A 16685-nucleotide genomic window follows, 5' to 3' on the forward strand; every position below is an offset into this window, starting at 1 on the left:
GTCAAACTAATAACAATTTTTGGACCCCTGTGCTTTATATATATTGAGTCTGTTCTGGTAAGGCTCAGACCTGAAGAAGTGGGTCTGTCCCACAAAAGCTCATCATCTAATAAATCATTTTGTTAGTCTGCAAAGTGCTACATGACTGCTCTTTTGGTTTTACTTCTTTTTCTTGTACATCACAGAAACTTTTTTCTTTCCTAGGATACATCTTGGAGAGAAAGAAGAAGAAGAGCTACCGGTGGATGAGGCTGAATTTTGACCTTTTAAAGGAGTTGTCATATGAAGCCAAAAGAATGATTGAAGGTGTTGTTTATGAGATGCGGATTTATGCAGTGAATTCCATTGGCATGTCCCAGCCAAGCCCTGCTTCGCAGCCCTTTATGCCGATTGGTGAGTTTCATCACAGGGTTCACTCTCACAGACATCACAGAACCAGATAAATGAGATCTAACTTTTTCATTCCACCGTCTTTTTTTTAAAAAACATTAACATTTTTAGACAGCTAACCAGTCATTTGATATATTCTCTGTTTTCCATACTTCTCACCCTTTTTCATTAGCACGACAATGTTAGTGAGGTAATATATTTTACTGGACCAACTTCTGTCATTGAGAGAGACAGACAAGTTTTTAAGTTTACACAGAGCTTTTCTTCAGGCCAAACCTTTTTTCTTTATCATTTTCCTCCTCTCTTTCTCCCATTCTCTTCTCTAGGGAACACAGAGACTCTAGCATCACAAAATTGCTGATGAATTTCTAGCTGTTATAGCTAGAAGTGTGAGAGTTGAGGCCAGGTCTGGTGAGGAGAGGAAACTAATAGCACTTCCCCAGCCTCTCTCCTCATCCCCTATTCTCTTATTGATGAAAATATCATGGTGTCCAACCTCTTTTAATCCCAGCCCCCTCCAGAGCCACAAAGCTAGTTGATTAAGAAAATATCGAAGGAATTAGTTTCCATAAATAAAATTCCTGTCAGCGCAGCAGTACAGTGTCTCTAACAGTCCCTAAGCTTGGATCAACCTGTGATAGTCTGTAGGAAATCAGCCATCTGAGGGCTTTAGAAACAGCAGTAACAAAAATGCCAATAGCTGGAGTCTGAAAGGACTAAAATGGCTCAGTCTGCAGACAGTAGCCAAAGATATCAATCCTCTGAAGGAGACAGTGTGAAAGCAAAAAACAGTTGCAAGGAGCCAGGAGGGAAGGATGAGCTGAAAGAGCAGTCTGTTAATACGAGACTTCGATCACCTTACAGTTGGGCTACAGAGAGAGAAGCAAGCAACAAGACCCATCAAGAGGAGCTATTGAACAAGAGGGTCCAAAGTTTTCATGAAACAGGCAGAGATTTACTAGATTAGGGATGAAGCCTTTGCCCATTGCTTCAGAGAATAGCATCTGGGTTTGCAGTATGTATTATATGGTCACATGGTTTCCCTTTTCCTCCTGCGTATGGTGCCGGATATTTGTCTCATTTTGAAAATGAAGGCAGTTAATGTAATGCAGCTACAGGAAGGAACTGGTTAAAATCTTATTTTTATTAGCACCATGAACTAAAATGCTAATAGTAATGTACATCTTTTAAACAGTTAATTGTACTATAAGCTCAGGACAGATTTCAAGTATTTAAAACAATACTTAAAATGTTTAAATATTCCAGAGCTGTTCAGTTTATGATGGATGAATACTTGGCATGGCAAAAATATATGGTTTTTGCCATACCATCTAACTGAAGTGGCATGAGAATGAGCCAGAGTGTTAATCCTTTCATACACAGTTTAGATCCTCTCACTTGTATTATGTTCTCTACAGTCCTTCTATAAAATGTGTCCTACATACAAGTTGTACCTCTGAAAACTGGCCCATCATGGCCATGGATGTTGCTGGACCAGAGGGCCCCAGGTGGGAGATGGTGATAGCTGGGCAGCGTTTGGCAGCCTGGGCAGGGCTGGCATCCAGCTGTGGGGCCAGAGCTGCAGCCAGAGCCCAGAACATGGGAGCCATGGCTGGAACCCAAAGCAGGGGAGGTCATGGCCAAAGCCCACAGCAGCAGAGCTGCAGCCAGGGCTGGAGCCCACAACGGGGCCGGAGCCAGAAGCCAGGGGTCCATGGCCAGAGCCTGCAACAGAAGGGCTGCAGCCAGACCTCCTGGCTGCTTGGCCAGAGCTGAGATCGTGGCTGGGGCTCAGCACCCATGTTCCAGTGCCTAACAGACCGTGTTCTATTTCCCAGTAGCCAATGCACCACTGCATATTTGGATGGCATAATAATCCACAGCTACAATTGGCAAACCCACCTACAACATGTGGTGGCCATACTGCAGTCCCTCAAGGAAGTAGGCATGACAGCTAACCCTGCAAAATGCCACCTTGGAAGGATGAGACCATCTACCTAGGCTACACCTTGGGGAAGGGCACAGTATGTCCCCTCATGGGAAAGGTCCAATTCCTCCTGCAATTTGCCCCTCCATCATCAAAAAAGCAGGTACGCCAATTCCTGGGGTTGGCAGAATACTATTGCCGCTTCATCCCGGGCTTCTCCTCCACCACTGCCCCCTTACTGACCTCCTCAAGAAGGAGATCCCAAACCATATCCAGTGGACCCAGCTTGTGAGGAAGCCTTCCAAGACCTAAAGGCTGAGCTCTACCAGGAACCCGTCCTGTACAGCCCTGACTTTTCTCGGGAGTTCTTGTTAGACAGATGTCTCTGACGTGGGTTTGGGAGCTGTAGTCTCCCAAGCGGTGGGAGGCAATGAACACCCAATTCTCTATATCAGCAGGAAGCTATTTCCAAGGGAGAAGGCCAAATCGGTAATAGGGAAGGAGGCGCTAGTAGTAAAACGGGCAGTGGAATCACTCCAATGTTGCCTCCTTTGCAGACACCCTTGTCACTGACCATGCCCCTCTTTGCTGGCTACAGGTGATGAAAGAGACGAACTCCAGCACCCTGAGGTGGCACCTCTCCCTACAGCCCTTCTCTTTCCAGATCCAGCATCATGCGGGGAAGGCCCATGCAAATGCAGACTTTTTCTCCAGGGAGGAAGAAACACAGTTGTGGGAGGGGAAGACCACTATGAGGGTCTTGTGGGGGGATGCGTAAGGGAGTGTGGGGAAGGCCTGGAAGTGCAGGGGCTAAACAGAGACTGTTTGCCCAAATAGCCCTACCCCGTTCCACCTGCAGCCATTTTCAGGCCTGAAGGCATGATAAAAGGAGGGAAGCTAGCCCAGTTCAGGGCTGACCAGCAAAGAGGCAGGAGCTGGTTCTGACACCCACAGGCCCCAAGCCACAGTTGTCCTTGGGTCAGCCACCAGAGGATGCAGCCTCCAAACCCTCCCGCAGGTGCAAAGGGGGAGAATCCTGAGGAAACCCACTCCCACTAAGGAGGGGAAAATTAGACTCTAGGGGCCACACCCAACTTACAGCCTCTGGTAAGTGGGCTGAAGTCCTACACCTCAGGCCCCTAGGTACTGCGGGGACCTAGCCACTAAGCCACCTGCCCCTAGTGGGACCTGCTTACACCACCAAACCAGAAAGCATTAAGATTGGGTTTTATGACATGCTGAAATTGAGCAACTCATTAATGAGAAGAAAATGGCATTTTGGACTTGACAGAATGACATAAATCATAATACAAAGAGAGAAGCCCATGCCAAGGCGAGGGCAGAAGTCCAACATAAAACCGGAGAACTCAAGAATAAATGATGGTCTGAGAAAGTGCAAGAACTCCAATATCTCATGGATATCCACGTGGTTTATGCAGAGGCATTCAGGCTGTCTATTGGCCAGCTTGTTACGGCATGAATCCTCTTCACTTGAAGGTGCAATCACACTTCTAATAGACAATGAAACCATCAATTTTCATTAGAAAGAACATTTTTAAGATCTTCTTAATTGTAACTCCACGATTACAGATAAAGTCCTTGAATGAATCCCCCAACAACCTCCTAGAGGGATGAGCATGGAGACCCTCCCAATTTCCATGAAACACACAGTGTCATTAAACAGAACAACGACAAGGCAGCAGGTCAAATGGGATCCCAACAGAAATCTTTAAAGACTTGGAGCTTCAAAGGAAAGCTTAAACTTACCTGGAAAGCTAGTAAAGGAGTACACTAACCTGCCTGTAAGAGAGGTAGTTTGGAGGCAAGTGGCAAAAAGCCAGTTGGACCTAGCAGAAAAATTCAAAACTGAAATTGAATTACAGCAGCATCTCCTTTGTTAGAAAGAGAGAGAGAAAAGATGGGGATCTTTCCAGGCACAGAGGGGAAAAAATGAGCTCTTCCAAAACAGATCCCCTGGGCTCATCAGAATGTGCAAGTAGGAAAAAGTTTAGGTAATCACCTATTATAGTTTTCATCATGTCTATGTCTACACTAGCACACTACATCGAAGTAGCCTATTTCGAAGTAAGAACATCAAAATAGGCTACTTCGACGCGTATCGTCTACATGTCCTCCAGGGCTGGTGCCGACGATGTTCAACATTGAAGTAGTGATGGGGAACATCAAAAGGAGCTGCCCCAGAAGGAAATGTGGAGCGTCCACACACACAAGCACCCTCTTTTGAAGTAAGGGGCCAGGAAAGCCCGCAGACCAGGTCACAGGCTGGACTAGCCCTTCCGGGGCAACAGCAAGCCGCTTCTTTAAAGGGCCCCTCCCAGACACACCTGGCCTGCACAGCATGAGGTCTGCAGAGCAGTAGCCACTCTCTCGCAGACCAAATCACAGCAGATATGGACACCCAGCAGCAGCAGCAGGAAGAGGAGGCCCTCCAGGTCGTCATCCAGGGGGCAAGCACCCTGCTAGGTGCTGCCCAGGAGGCCTCCCAGTGGTTCCTGCCAGAGGAGCCCTCCCCGGAGGCAGACGGGGACGCCCCTGACCACCGGGCTCCCCTCTTCCTCCCTCACCGGCTGCTGCCCCGCCTCTGGTATATCATACCGGGATATACCTCCCGCAGGTGCAAAGGGGGAGAATCCTGAGGTATATCATACCGGGATATAAATTATATCGGAAAGACAGAACAGGTCGTGCGGGTGGCGGAGTGGTACTATATGTGAAGGATAATATAGAATCAAATGAAGTAAAAATCCTAAAGGAATCAAAATGTTCCATAGAATCATTATGGATAACAATTCATTCCTCTAATATGAATATGGCATTAGGAATATATTACCGACCACCTAACCAGGACAGTGATAGTGATGCTGAAATGATAAGGGAGATTAGAGAGGCTATCAAAATAAAAAACACAGTAATAATAGGAGATTTCAATTATCCCCATATTGATTGGGTGCATGTCACCTCAGGACGGGATTCAGAGATTAAATTTCTTGATGCCTTAAATGACTGCTTCTTGGAGCAGCTAGTACAGGAACCCACAAGGGGAGAGTCGATTCTCGATCTAGTCTTGACTGGAACGCAGGATCTGGTCCAAGAGGTAACTGTTATTGGACCGCCTGGAAATAGTGACCACAATATAACAACTTTTAATATTCCTGTGTTGGGAAGAACACCGCAGCGGTCAAACACTCTGGCATTTAATTTCAAAAAGGGGAATTACACTAAAATGAGGAAGCTAGTTAAACAGAAACTAAAAGGTAGAGTAATTAAACTAAAATCCCTGGAAGCTGCATGGAAACTGTTTAAAGACACCATACTAGAGGCCCAACTTAAATGTATACCCCAAATAAAAAAACACAGTAAGAGACCTAACAAAGAACCACCATGGCTTAACAGCCATGTTAAAAAGGCAGTGAGAGAGAAAAGGGCAGCTTTTAAAAAGTGGAAGTCAAATCCTAGTGAGGAAAATAGGAAGGAACATAAACACTCCCAAATTAAGTGTCATAATGTAGTGAGAAAAGCCAAAAAAGAGTTTGAGGAACAGCTAGCCAAAAATTCAAAAGATAGTAAAATGTTTTTTAAATACATTAGAAGCAGGAAGCCTGCTAAAAAAGCAGTGGGGCCCTTGGATGATAAAGATATAAAAGGAGCGATCAGGGAAGACAGTGCCATTGCGGAGCAATTAAATGATTTCTTTGCTTCAGTCTTCACGGCTGAGGATGTTACAGAGGTTCCTAAATCTGAGCCAGCCTTTTTAGGTGACAAATCTGAGGAACTCACTCAGATTGAAGTGACATTAGAGGAGGTTTTGGAATTAATTGATAAGCTAAATAGTAACAAGTCTCCAGGACCGGACGGCATTCACCCAAGGGTTCTGAAAGAACTCAAATGTGAAATTGCGGAGTTATTAACAGTGGTTTGTAACCTATCCTTTAAATCCACTTTGGTACCAAATGACTGGAAGACGGCCAATATAACACCAATATTTAAAAAAGGCTCTAGAGGAGATCCTGGCAATTATAGACCGATAAGTTTAACATCAGTACCAGGCAAATTAGTAGAAACACTAGTAAAGAGTAAAATTGCAAGGCACATAGAAGAGCACGAATTGTTGGGCAAAAGTCAGCATGGTTTCTGCAGAGGGAAGTCGTGTCTAACTAATCTACTAGAATTCTTTGAAGGGGTTAATAAACATGCGGACAAGGGGCACCCAGTGGACATAATATACCTAGATTTCCAGAAGGCCTTTGACACGGTCCCACACCAAAGGCTTTTATGTAAATTAGGTGGTCATGGGATAGGAGGAAAGGTCCTTTCATGGATCGGGAATTGGTTAAAAGACAGAAAACAAAGGGTGGGAATAAATGGTAAATTTTCACAATGGAGGAGGGTAACTAGTGGTGTTCCCCAGGGGTCAGTCCTGGGACCGATCCTGTTCAACTTGTTCATCAATGATCTAGAAAATGGTGTAAGCAGTGAGGTGGCAAAGTTTGCAGATGACACCAAGTTGTTCAGGACAGTCAAAAGCAAAAGGGATTGTGAAGAACTACAAAAAGATCTCAGCAAACTGAGTGATTGGGCAGCAAAATGGCAAATGAAATTTAATGTGGGTAAGTGTAAGGTAATGCATGTTGGAAAAAATAACCCAAATTACACGTACTACATGATGGGGTCAAATTTAGCTACGACAGATCAGGAAAGGGATCTTGGAGTTATAGTGGATAGTTCTCTGAAGACATCCATGCAGTGTGCAGCGGCAGTTAGTAAGGCAAATAGGGTGTTAGGAATTATTAAAAAAGGGATCGATAATAAGACAAAAGAGATCATACTTCCCCTATATAAAACTATGGTACGCCCACATCTCGAGTACTGCGTGCAGATGTGGTCTCCTCACCTCAAAAAAGATATATTGGCATTAGAAAAGGTTCAGAAAAGGGCGACTAAGATGATTAGGGGCTTGGAAAGGGTCCCATATGGGGAGAGGCTAGAGAGACTGGGACTTTTCAGTTTGGAAAAAAGGTGATTGAGGGGCGATATGATAGAGGTATATAAAATCATGAATGGTGTGGAGAAAGTGAATATAGAAAAATTATTTACCTTTTCCCATAATACAAGAACTAGGGGACACCAAATGAAATTGATGGGTAGTAGGTTCAAAACTAATAAAAGGAAATTTTTCTTCACACAGCGCACAGTCAACCTGTGGAACTCCTTGCCCGAGGAGGCTGTGAAGGCCAGGACTCTATTAGGGTTTAAAAAAGAGCTTGATAAATTTTTGCAGGTTAGGTCCATAAATGGCTATTAGCCAGAGATAAAGTATGGTGCCCCAGCCTTCATAACAAGGGCAGGAGATGGATGGCAGGAGATAAATCACTTGATCATTGTCTTCTATTCTCCTTCTCTGGGGCACCTGGCATTGGCCACCGTCGGCAGATGGGATGCTGGGCTCGATGGACCTTTGGTCTGACCCAGTATGGCCATTCTTATGTTCTTATGTTCTTATGAGCTACCCCACCAGTTCCGAGTGGTGGGAGCAGCTCATCATGCGGGAGTGGGACGACGATATGTGGCTCCGGAACTTCCGCATGTGCCAGCAGACCTTTCGCAAGCTCTGCCAGTGGCTCACCCCAGCACTGAGGCACCGCGACACCCAAATGCAGCACGCCCTCCATGTCGAGAGGAGGGTTGCAATAGCCGTCTGGAAGCTGGCCACTCCAGACAGCTATCGCTCCGTGGGACACCAGTTTGGAGTGGGAAAGACCACGGTTGGGGCTGTCATCATGGAGGTAAGGCGGCCCGGGCACACACCCACTGGGGGGGGCGGGGGGCCCGGGTGTGGGGTTGGGGGAGAGGGAGGGAGGGGCCGGGTGTGGGGCTGGGTAGGGAGGGGCACCGGGAAGGGAGGGGCTGGGCAGGTGGGGTACCCGGGGAGGTGCCTGGGAGGAGGGCCTGGGGGAAGGGCCCTGGGGCAACCTGCACAGCCTCATGGGTGCCTGTGTTCCCTCCCCACAGGTGGTCCGTGCATTTAACACCATGTTGCTCCAGAGAGTCGTCCGACTCAGGGACCTGGACGCAGCCGTCACCGGATTCACCTCCATGGGATTCCCGAACTGCTTCGGGGCCCTGGATGGGACCCACATCCCCATCTGCGCCCCAGACCACAGCAGAGGAAGATACATAAACTGCAGGGGCTACCACTCCGTGGTCCTGCAGGCCATGGTGGACAGTCGGGGCTGCTTCCAGGACGTGTACGTGGGCTGGCCCGGCTGCACACACAATGCCCATGTTTTTAGGAACTCGGGCCTGTGCCGCCGGCTGGAGGCAGGGACCTACATCGCCCCGAGGGGGATCCCTCTGGGGGACACCACCGTGCCCCTCTGCCTCATGGCGGACGCAGCCTACCCCCTCCAGCCCTGGCTCATGCGCCCGTACACCAGACACCTCAACGCCAGCCAGGAGCAGTTCAACGCCCGCCTGAACCATGCCCGCCAGGTGGTAGAGAGGACATTCAGCCGTCTGAAGGGCCGCTGGTAGTGCCTCCTTGCCCGACTGGACATCAGACTCCAAAACATCCCCCAGGTTGTGAACGCATGCTGCACGCCCCAAAACATCATTGAGAGCAAGGGGGAGGATTTCGTCCAGGGGTGGGTGGTCGACGCCAGCACAGGCTTCCCCCAGCCGGCTGCCACACCCAGCCGCCAGGCCCACCATGAGGGGGTACGGGTCCATGAGGCCCTGCAGGCCCATTTTGATCAGGGAGACCCCTGAGCACCTCCCTGGCCTTCCCCAGAAGACCCCCCCACACACACAGCCCACACTGCCCGCACACCACCCTCAACACCCACATGCCACCCCCCCAACAAGCACACGCCTCCAGCTTTTCGGAAAATAAAACCTTTTTTTTTCTGAAACTTGAAAACTTGTTTTGTTCAAAACAGAAACTTCAACAAATATACAAAAAGGGGGACAACTAAATACATGGGGGACAAATATATACATGGGGGCCCAGCAGACAGCTCGGCCATTGGCCCATCAGTCCAGGGTGGGGGTAGAGGGGCACAACCCCCGCCGGCTACGGCTCGCTACCACCCCCCGTGTCCGCGATCCCCAGCATGGCCAGCTGGGGGCTGGGAGGACTGGCAAGTACGGCTGGGATGCCTCCACTGGCCAGTCTTCAGCCCCAGTGGGCTCTGTGGAGCTTGCAGGTGGGGTGGCAGGCGGGGCAGCAGGCAGTGAGGCGGGTGGGGTGGCAGGCGGTGCGGTGGGGGGGCCTTGGGTGGAGCAGCGGGTAGGGTGGCCCCGGGGGGCAGCGGGGGGCAGGAGCCAGGCAACGGCCTCCCGGATCAACCCAGCTATGTCCCAAAAGACCCCCATAAAGTCCTCCCCTGCCGCCCACCACCAGGTGGGACTCCTCCCGCTCAAACCGCAGTCTCTCTTCCGCCACCTCCGTCTGCTGCCGGAGAGCTGCCAGGAGCTGTGTGGCCACAGGGGCCATCCCCAGAGTCCGGCAGTGGCGGGACCGTCCTGCTGCCCTTGGGGGTGTCTCCGGCCGTTGGCAGCGGCTGACCTCCAGTGGGCTGTCGGGGACAACGGACAGTGCCTGGCTGCCTGGGGAGTCGGATGCTGCAGCTGGAGAGAAGGAGGGGAAGGCTGTTAGTACAGTCCCCTGGCCCATGGCCCATTCCCCCCGCCCCCTCTGGGGTGCTGGTTCTCCATCCCCATCGGTGGGTGTGATGTCTCTGTTGGCTGTTGCCATGGCATTGTCCCCCCCGCCCCCAGGGTTAAGGCTGAGTGCTGTCCATGGGTGCGGGTGCTGACGGGCGCTGATGGCCATGCCGCCATCCTGGGACTGTACAGTGGCTGGAAGTTTGCGGGTTGGGGTCTGCTGCGGGTGTGTGAGGCTCCCGGTCGTGCCTCATGCCCCCGCCCTGCGGAACCATGGGTGTGTGCTCTGTGGGGTACGTACCTGACCATTCATTGCTGCGGTCAGGGGAAGCCCGGTGGGCGGACGCCCGGCTGGTGCTCCAGGAGGGGAGGTCGATGAGGAGCCCCCCCCCACTGCTGGACTCCTCCTCCGCTGTCCCGAGGGGGAGCTCCTCACGTGGGCCCCGGGGTGCGGGGCTGGCCTCCGGCTCCAAGGTCTGCTGGGGCTCGTCAGCCGTGGTGTCAAGGGTGGCCGGCAGGGGAGGAGGTGTCCCAGGGGCCCAGAATGGCCCTGAGCTCCCTGTAATAGGGGCAAGCGGCGGGGGCAGCCCCAGACCGGCTGGCCGAGTCCCAGGCCCGGGCGTACCCCTGCCGCAGCTCTTTCACCTTACTCCGGACGTGATCCGGAGTGTGGGCAGGGTGACCCTGGGCAGCCAGGCCCTTGGCAGTCGGGCAAATGCTTCTGCATTCCGCCGCTTGCTCCCCATCACGTGGAGCACCTCTTCTTCACCCCAGAGCCCCAGCAGGTCTCGGAGCTCAGCCTGTAACCAGGAGGGGCCCCGCCTCTTTTTGGCCCCCCGCTTGGCTGCCAGGGGTGCCTGGGTCCCCTCAGGAGGGGAGCCCTGGGGGCATGCAGGGGGCTGGCTGGATGCCATGGCACTGGGTGCTCAGGTCGGGGTCCGGAGAGGGCGTGCAGAGCTAGCATGTGCATGTGCTGCTGCCTGCACGCTCTCAGCTTCTTGCCACAGGAAATCCGGGTCTGTGGTGCTTTAAAGGCTGCTGCGCGCGGGGACCACAGAGCCCCAGAGGGGCTGGACAGAGTGTCTCAACCCCTCAGCTGATGGCCGCCATGGAGGACCCCACTATTTCGAAGTAGCGGGACACGGATCGTCTACACACACCCTACTTCGACGTTCAATGTCGAAGTAGGGCGCTATTCCCATCTTCAGATGGGAATAGCAACTGCAACGTCTCATTGCCTAACATCAATTTCAACATCAAAATAGCACATGGCGCATGTAGATGTGACGGGTGTTATTTCGATGTTGTGCTGGCTACTTTGAAGTAGCCAGCTAGGGTAGACGCACCCTATTTGGGGTTTGAAGATTACGTCTGAGCATTTCATTTGTTCCATTTGTTCTCTGCTGTAACCAAGAACCTGACCGAGGGAAAAATCCCTATGTTTTGTTTAAATTCATGGATTTTTTTTTTTTTAGCATGAAGCCATTTTTGATGCTTGCAAATTACTGGTTGATCTTTGCTGTCCTAAAGGGGCTTAAAACTATGTGCCTGACTGCAGACATGTTAACAGAGAGCTCAAAGATCACTGTACTGCAATTAATGGGAGTGCTCTTCTTGTTTCTTTCCATCCTCTTGGGGAAAGGAGGTTGGAGATTTTGCCCTTAGGGAAGAGATTCCAAGTGATTTTGTTCACCTGATGGTGGCAGCTACTGACTGATTTCAGGGAAAACTGAAATCAGGAAAACTTTTCAGTCTCTGGGAACTGCAGAGATAGGGTCTAGCAGGGTTTTCTTTGCCTAGGTGCTCCCCATTCCTTGCACTTGAAGTGCCAGTGTGGGTAGCCAGCTGTGACAGAAGGGATAAAGCAGACTGTGGAAACCATCATGGTATCTGTCTCCTTGCCACTGCAGGCAAAGTTGTGGCATGGATCCTTGAAACTCACATTCTGCCCTGGTCAGAAGAAATTTTACCAGAGTCACAGAGCGATTTCTGACCATGTCACGGAACTGTGGCTATGATCTTCACAGCATGATGGGTGCAAGAAAAGTGTCAAGAGCAAAACCAACCACAGTATATGGCTTTCATTGATCTAACTAAGGCCTTTGATTCAGTGAATCACCATGCCCTCTGCATTGTACTGTCAAAGACTGGATATCCTGATAAATATATCAACATTCTAAAGCTGCTTCATGACGACATGAAAGCAATTCCTCTTAGTTGTACTGGCTACCAGAGGGAATTTTTCAAAGTACAAACAAGAGTGAAATAGAGCTACATCATCACCCCAAACATATTTGTGGTTTTTATTGCTGTCATTCTTTACTTCAGTGCTGGGAAGCTTCCAGCAGGCACTGAAATCATTTATAGAATGGATGGAAAGCTGTTCAGGCTTAGCACGCTGAAAGCTGAGTGTGAGATTTCCATGACATAGCCCACTTTTGTCCATTCTGAGAAAGAGCTCCAAACTATCCTGAACATATCTGATGATGCTTACACATGTCTTGGTCTCATGTTCAACATCAAGAAGACCAATGTGCTCCATCAGCCCTCTGTAAATGAGACACCACACAGCCCATCTACTAAAATCAATGAAGTACTGGAGAATGTTGACCATTTTCTCTGCCTTGGAAGTTACTTCTCATCCAAGGCAGATATTGATGCAGAAACCCAACACCATCTGAGCTGTGCCAGTGCAACATTTGCTCATTTATGGCACAAGATTTTTGAAGATCACGACATTCAAACAGGCACCAAACTTCTCATTTCTTAGGCTGTTGTTCTCCCAAATTTCTGTATGGGTCTGAAACCTGGATAACCTACAGTCTGTGAGAGTCATCACCAATGCTGCCTTCGTAAGGTCTTGACAATCTAATGGGAAGACAGATGCACTGACATTAGTGTTCTGGAAGAGGCAAAGCCCACCAGCATCTCTAGTGCTCTAGTTTCTTCATTCAGCTTTTATCTATAAAGGAACATGGGTACAGCAACTGATACTGAGCTAGACCTCATATGATGCAAGTATCTTGTATTCCTCCCAGTTCTGATGTTAGTTATTGACTTTTCCATCAAGTGAAGCAACAGAGGTTACATTTGAGCGCAGGGGGTTGATATGACTCTGCCATTTTGCATCCACTTAGTAAAATAATTCCTACACTCATCGCTCCCTGTATATCAACCATGTTCTTGCATTCATAATCCTATATTCCAGATTTTACTTTCTATTTATTTTCTTTCAGCTCCCCCAAGTGAACCAACACACTTTACAGTGGAAGATGTCTCTGACAGCACGGTAACACTGAAGTGGAGACCCCCTGAGCGCATTGGGGCAGGGGGACTGGATGGCTACAATGTGGAGTACTGCAAAGAAGGATGTGAGTAATCCCTAGTACCACAGTATCAATTGAGCATTAGTAGTCTGATCAGAATAACTAAAATACCACCACACAAGAGCATCACAACAAATAAATAAATCCAGCATTATTAAGTTAAACCTATCACTACCAATGATGGATATAATCCTAATGTAACTATCAAGCATCACCACATTTACTACAGCATCCTTATAGTACCACCATGATATAATCTTAACAATCGTAACGTTGTCACACCATTGTCATCACAATAATGATCACAAAAGTGTTTTTCCTTAAAAAAAAAAAAAAAAGTTGTGGTACTCACTCTTGGCCTGGGGAGCCTGTGGCTGGAAGCACACTAGGGGTGAAACCCAACTCACAGCCCCAGCCACAGGAACGCCGGCTAGAGTATTGGGGGACCCTGCAGCCCCAAGGCACCCTGTGGCATGTGAGACAGCTGGAGGTGCCCCACAGCGTGTGAGCTGGGGTGGAGGCACCCTGTGGCTGGATGTGCTGTGCCGCACTAGAACAACAGGAAAATAGGTGGTGGAACGCCATTCTGGTGTGTTCTGGCACAAGAAAAGCCCTGATCGCAAACAGTACTTGTATGTCACCACAATACTGACAAAAACTTCAGTACATCACTGCAGTCACTATCTGAGCATTTCTGGAGCATCAATCCTAAATCAATGAACCCATATCATCTCTACAAACAGCATATTGGCAATATCTTTTTGTTTTGTGTATATACAACAATCAGCCCATTGGGACCCTGGTCTTTTACCAGGGTTTCTGGGTCCTACAATAATACAAATAAATGAATAACAATTACCAATTTAGGTTGACCTAGCTCCATTGCTCAGGGCTGTGAAACATGTTGTATCCACAGCACCAATATTTAGGTTGACCTACTCACCACCACATCCACAGGTGGATGTGCTTAGGCCAACAGAAGGACCTAGTTACTCTCTCTTGCGGTGGGGGAGGGTAGATTATCTTCAGCCACAGAAAAATTCCTTTCAATGCAGGAAGCATTTGCAGTAGGCTGACAACTAATTGCAGTTAGCTCATGTGATTAACTCAAAAAGTTAATCATGATTCCAAAAATTAATCACAATCAGTTTTAACTACGTTGTTAAACAACTGAATACCATTGAAATTTATGAAATATTTTCAGTGTTTTCCTACATTTTCAAATATATTGATCTCTAGTACAACAAGGAATACAAAGTAGACCATGCTCATTTTATAACAAAAATATTTGCAATGTAAAAATGATAAACAGAAGTAATAGTATTTTTCCGTTCACCTCATACAATATTGTAGTGTGAAAGTGCAACTTTCAACAGATTTTTGTTGCATAACTTCACAAACGAAACAAAACAATATAAAACTTTAGAGCCAATAAGTCCACTCAGTCCTACTACTTGTTCAGCCTGTCACTAAGATAAACAAGTTTGTTTACACTTGTGGGAGATAAGGTCCTGCTGTAAATGCAGGGGACTGGTCTCAATGACCTCTTTCTACATCTATCTGCTCACTTATTTATCACGTCACCTGAAAGTGAGACCAGTCATTCAGATGGCACTTTTGTAGCTGGCACTGCAAGGTAATTTACATGCCAGACATACTAAACATTCATGTGCCCCTTTATGCTCTGGCCACCATTCCAAAGGACATGTCTCTGAAAAAACGTTAATTAAATTTGTGACTGAACTCCCTGGGGGAGAATGGCACGTCACCTGCTTTATTTTACCAGCAGTCTGCCGTATATTTCATGTTATAACCATCTCAGCACATGTTGTTTGTTTTAAGAACACTCTTCCTGCAGATTTGACAAAACACAAAGAAGGAAGCAATGTCAGATTTCTAAAGATAGCTACAGCACTTGACCCAAGACTCTGAAGTGCCTTCCAAAATCTGGAAGGGTTAAGCTATATGGTACTGTCACAAGTCTTAAAAGGGCAATATTATGATACAGAAACCACAGAACCTGAATAACCAAAAAAGAAAATCAACCTTCTCCTGGTGGCTTCTGCCTCATATGATGAAAATTAACATACTATGAATGGTCTACATTGCTTTGGGTAGTTATCAAGCAGAACCCCTCATAGGCATGTCCTCTGGAATGGTGGTTGGAACACGAAAGAGACATCTGTATCTTTAGAGCATCAAGCATGTAAATAAAGCCAGGTACAACAGTGCAATGCAAACACCTGTTCTCACTTTCAGGTGACATTATAAACAAGAAACGGGCAGCACTGTCTCCTGCAAACATAAGCAAACATGTTTGAGCAATTGGTTGAGCAATAAATAGGACTGAATGGTTTGGTAGGCATTATAGTTTTACAATGCTCTATTTTTGAATGCAGTTACTTTTTATGTATAGTGCTATATTTGTAAGATTAATTTTCATAGTAAAGAGATTGCACTACAGCATGTGTAAGAGGTAAACTGAAAAATATTCTCTCATTTTTTACAGTGCAAATATTTGTAATCAGAATAAAATGAGCACTGTACACCTTATATTGTGTTATAGTTGAAAAATATATTTCAATTTAAAAAACTACCCAAAATATTTAAATAACTGCTATTCTATTATTGTTTAACTGCTCAATTAATTGTGATTTTCTGAACATTTTGGCAGCCCTAATTTGCACTATGCAATGGTGTAGCTGCCGTGCCACAGCTATGCCACTGTAATGGTTCTACACTAGACATACCCTTAATCAACTTAATACCAGTTACCCTGATCTCGGGTCCATAGGTCTATGGTTACCAAAGTATTAGTGCCACAAGTCTAAAATTCTTATTTTTATGCTTGTGTAAGCACAATACCTTTATCCTGTAATCAAATCAGCAACTGCAGCATTGTTATAATCACCCAAACCATTATAACATCAAAACAGAATAATGGAATACAGACTCTTCTCTGTTACCTATCACCACTGACAGAGCAGCTATATACCTATAGGAGCTATAGTTGCTTTGTCACTGCAGCAGCACATTACTGTATGATGATGTGCTGTAATGTATAGTAGTTTTTTTTTCTAATGTGTCTATCACCCTACTATCTATTTACTAACGATGATCACAGCAGAGTTATCAGTATCCCTATTACATCACACAATGACAACAGTGCTATCAGCATCATGACTTTATGCTGTTCGGGTTACTGAAGAAGCACAAAGAATTCTGTCCCACTACTAACGTAAGCTTCTAAAAACGCAAAAAAAGAAAAAGATAAATTCCATTATTTGCACTATTGCTTTTGGAAGTGTGTTTCTGTCACTATAGCATCTGGGTACCATACATGTAGTTCAAGGATATAT

The 16685-nt window shown here is 47.4% G+C and overlaps 1 protein-coding gene across 1 annotated transcript in view; it reads left to right on the plus strand.

Moving 5' to 3' along the window:
- Nucleotides 1–16685, plus strand: part of MYBPC3 (myosin binding protein C3) — a 126988-nt gene that overhangs the window by 81084 nt on the left and 29219 nt on the right. Inside the window, exons 23-24 of the mRNA XM_074997265.1 lie at nucleotides 205–393; nucleotides 13237–13371. Of these exons, the coding sequence (XP_074853366.1) occupies nucleotides 205–393; nucleotides 13237–13371 (324 nt within the window). The remainder of the gene's footprint in view (nucleotides 1–204; nucleotides 394–13236; nucleotides 13372–16685) is intronic.

This window comes from Carettochelys insculpta, chromosome 6 (assembly GCF_033958435.1).
Source record: "Carettochelys insculpta isolate YL-2023 chromosome 6, ASM3395843v1, whole genome shotgun sequence".
Classification (NCBI taxonomy): Eukaryota; Metazoa; Chordata; order Testudines; family Carettochelyidae; genus Carettochelys; species Carettochelys insculpta.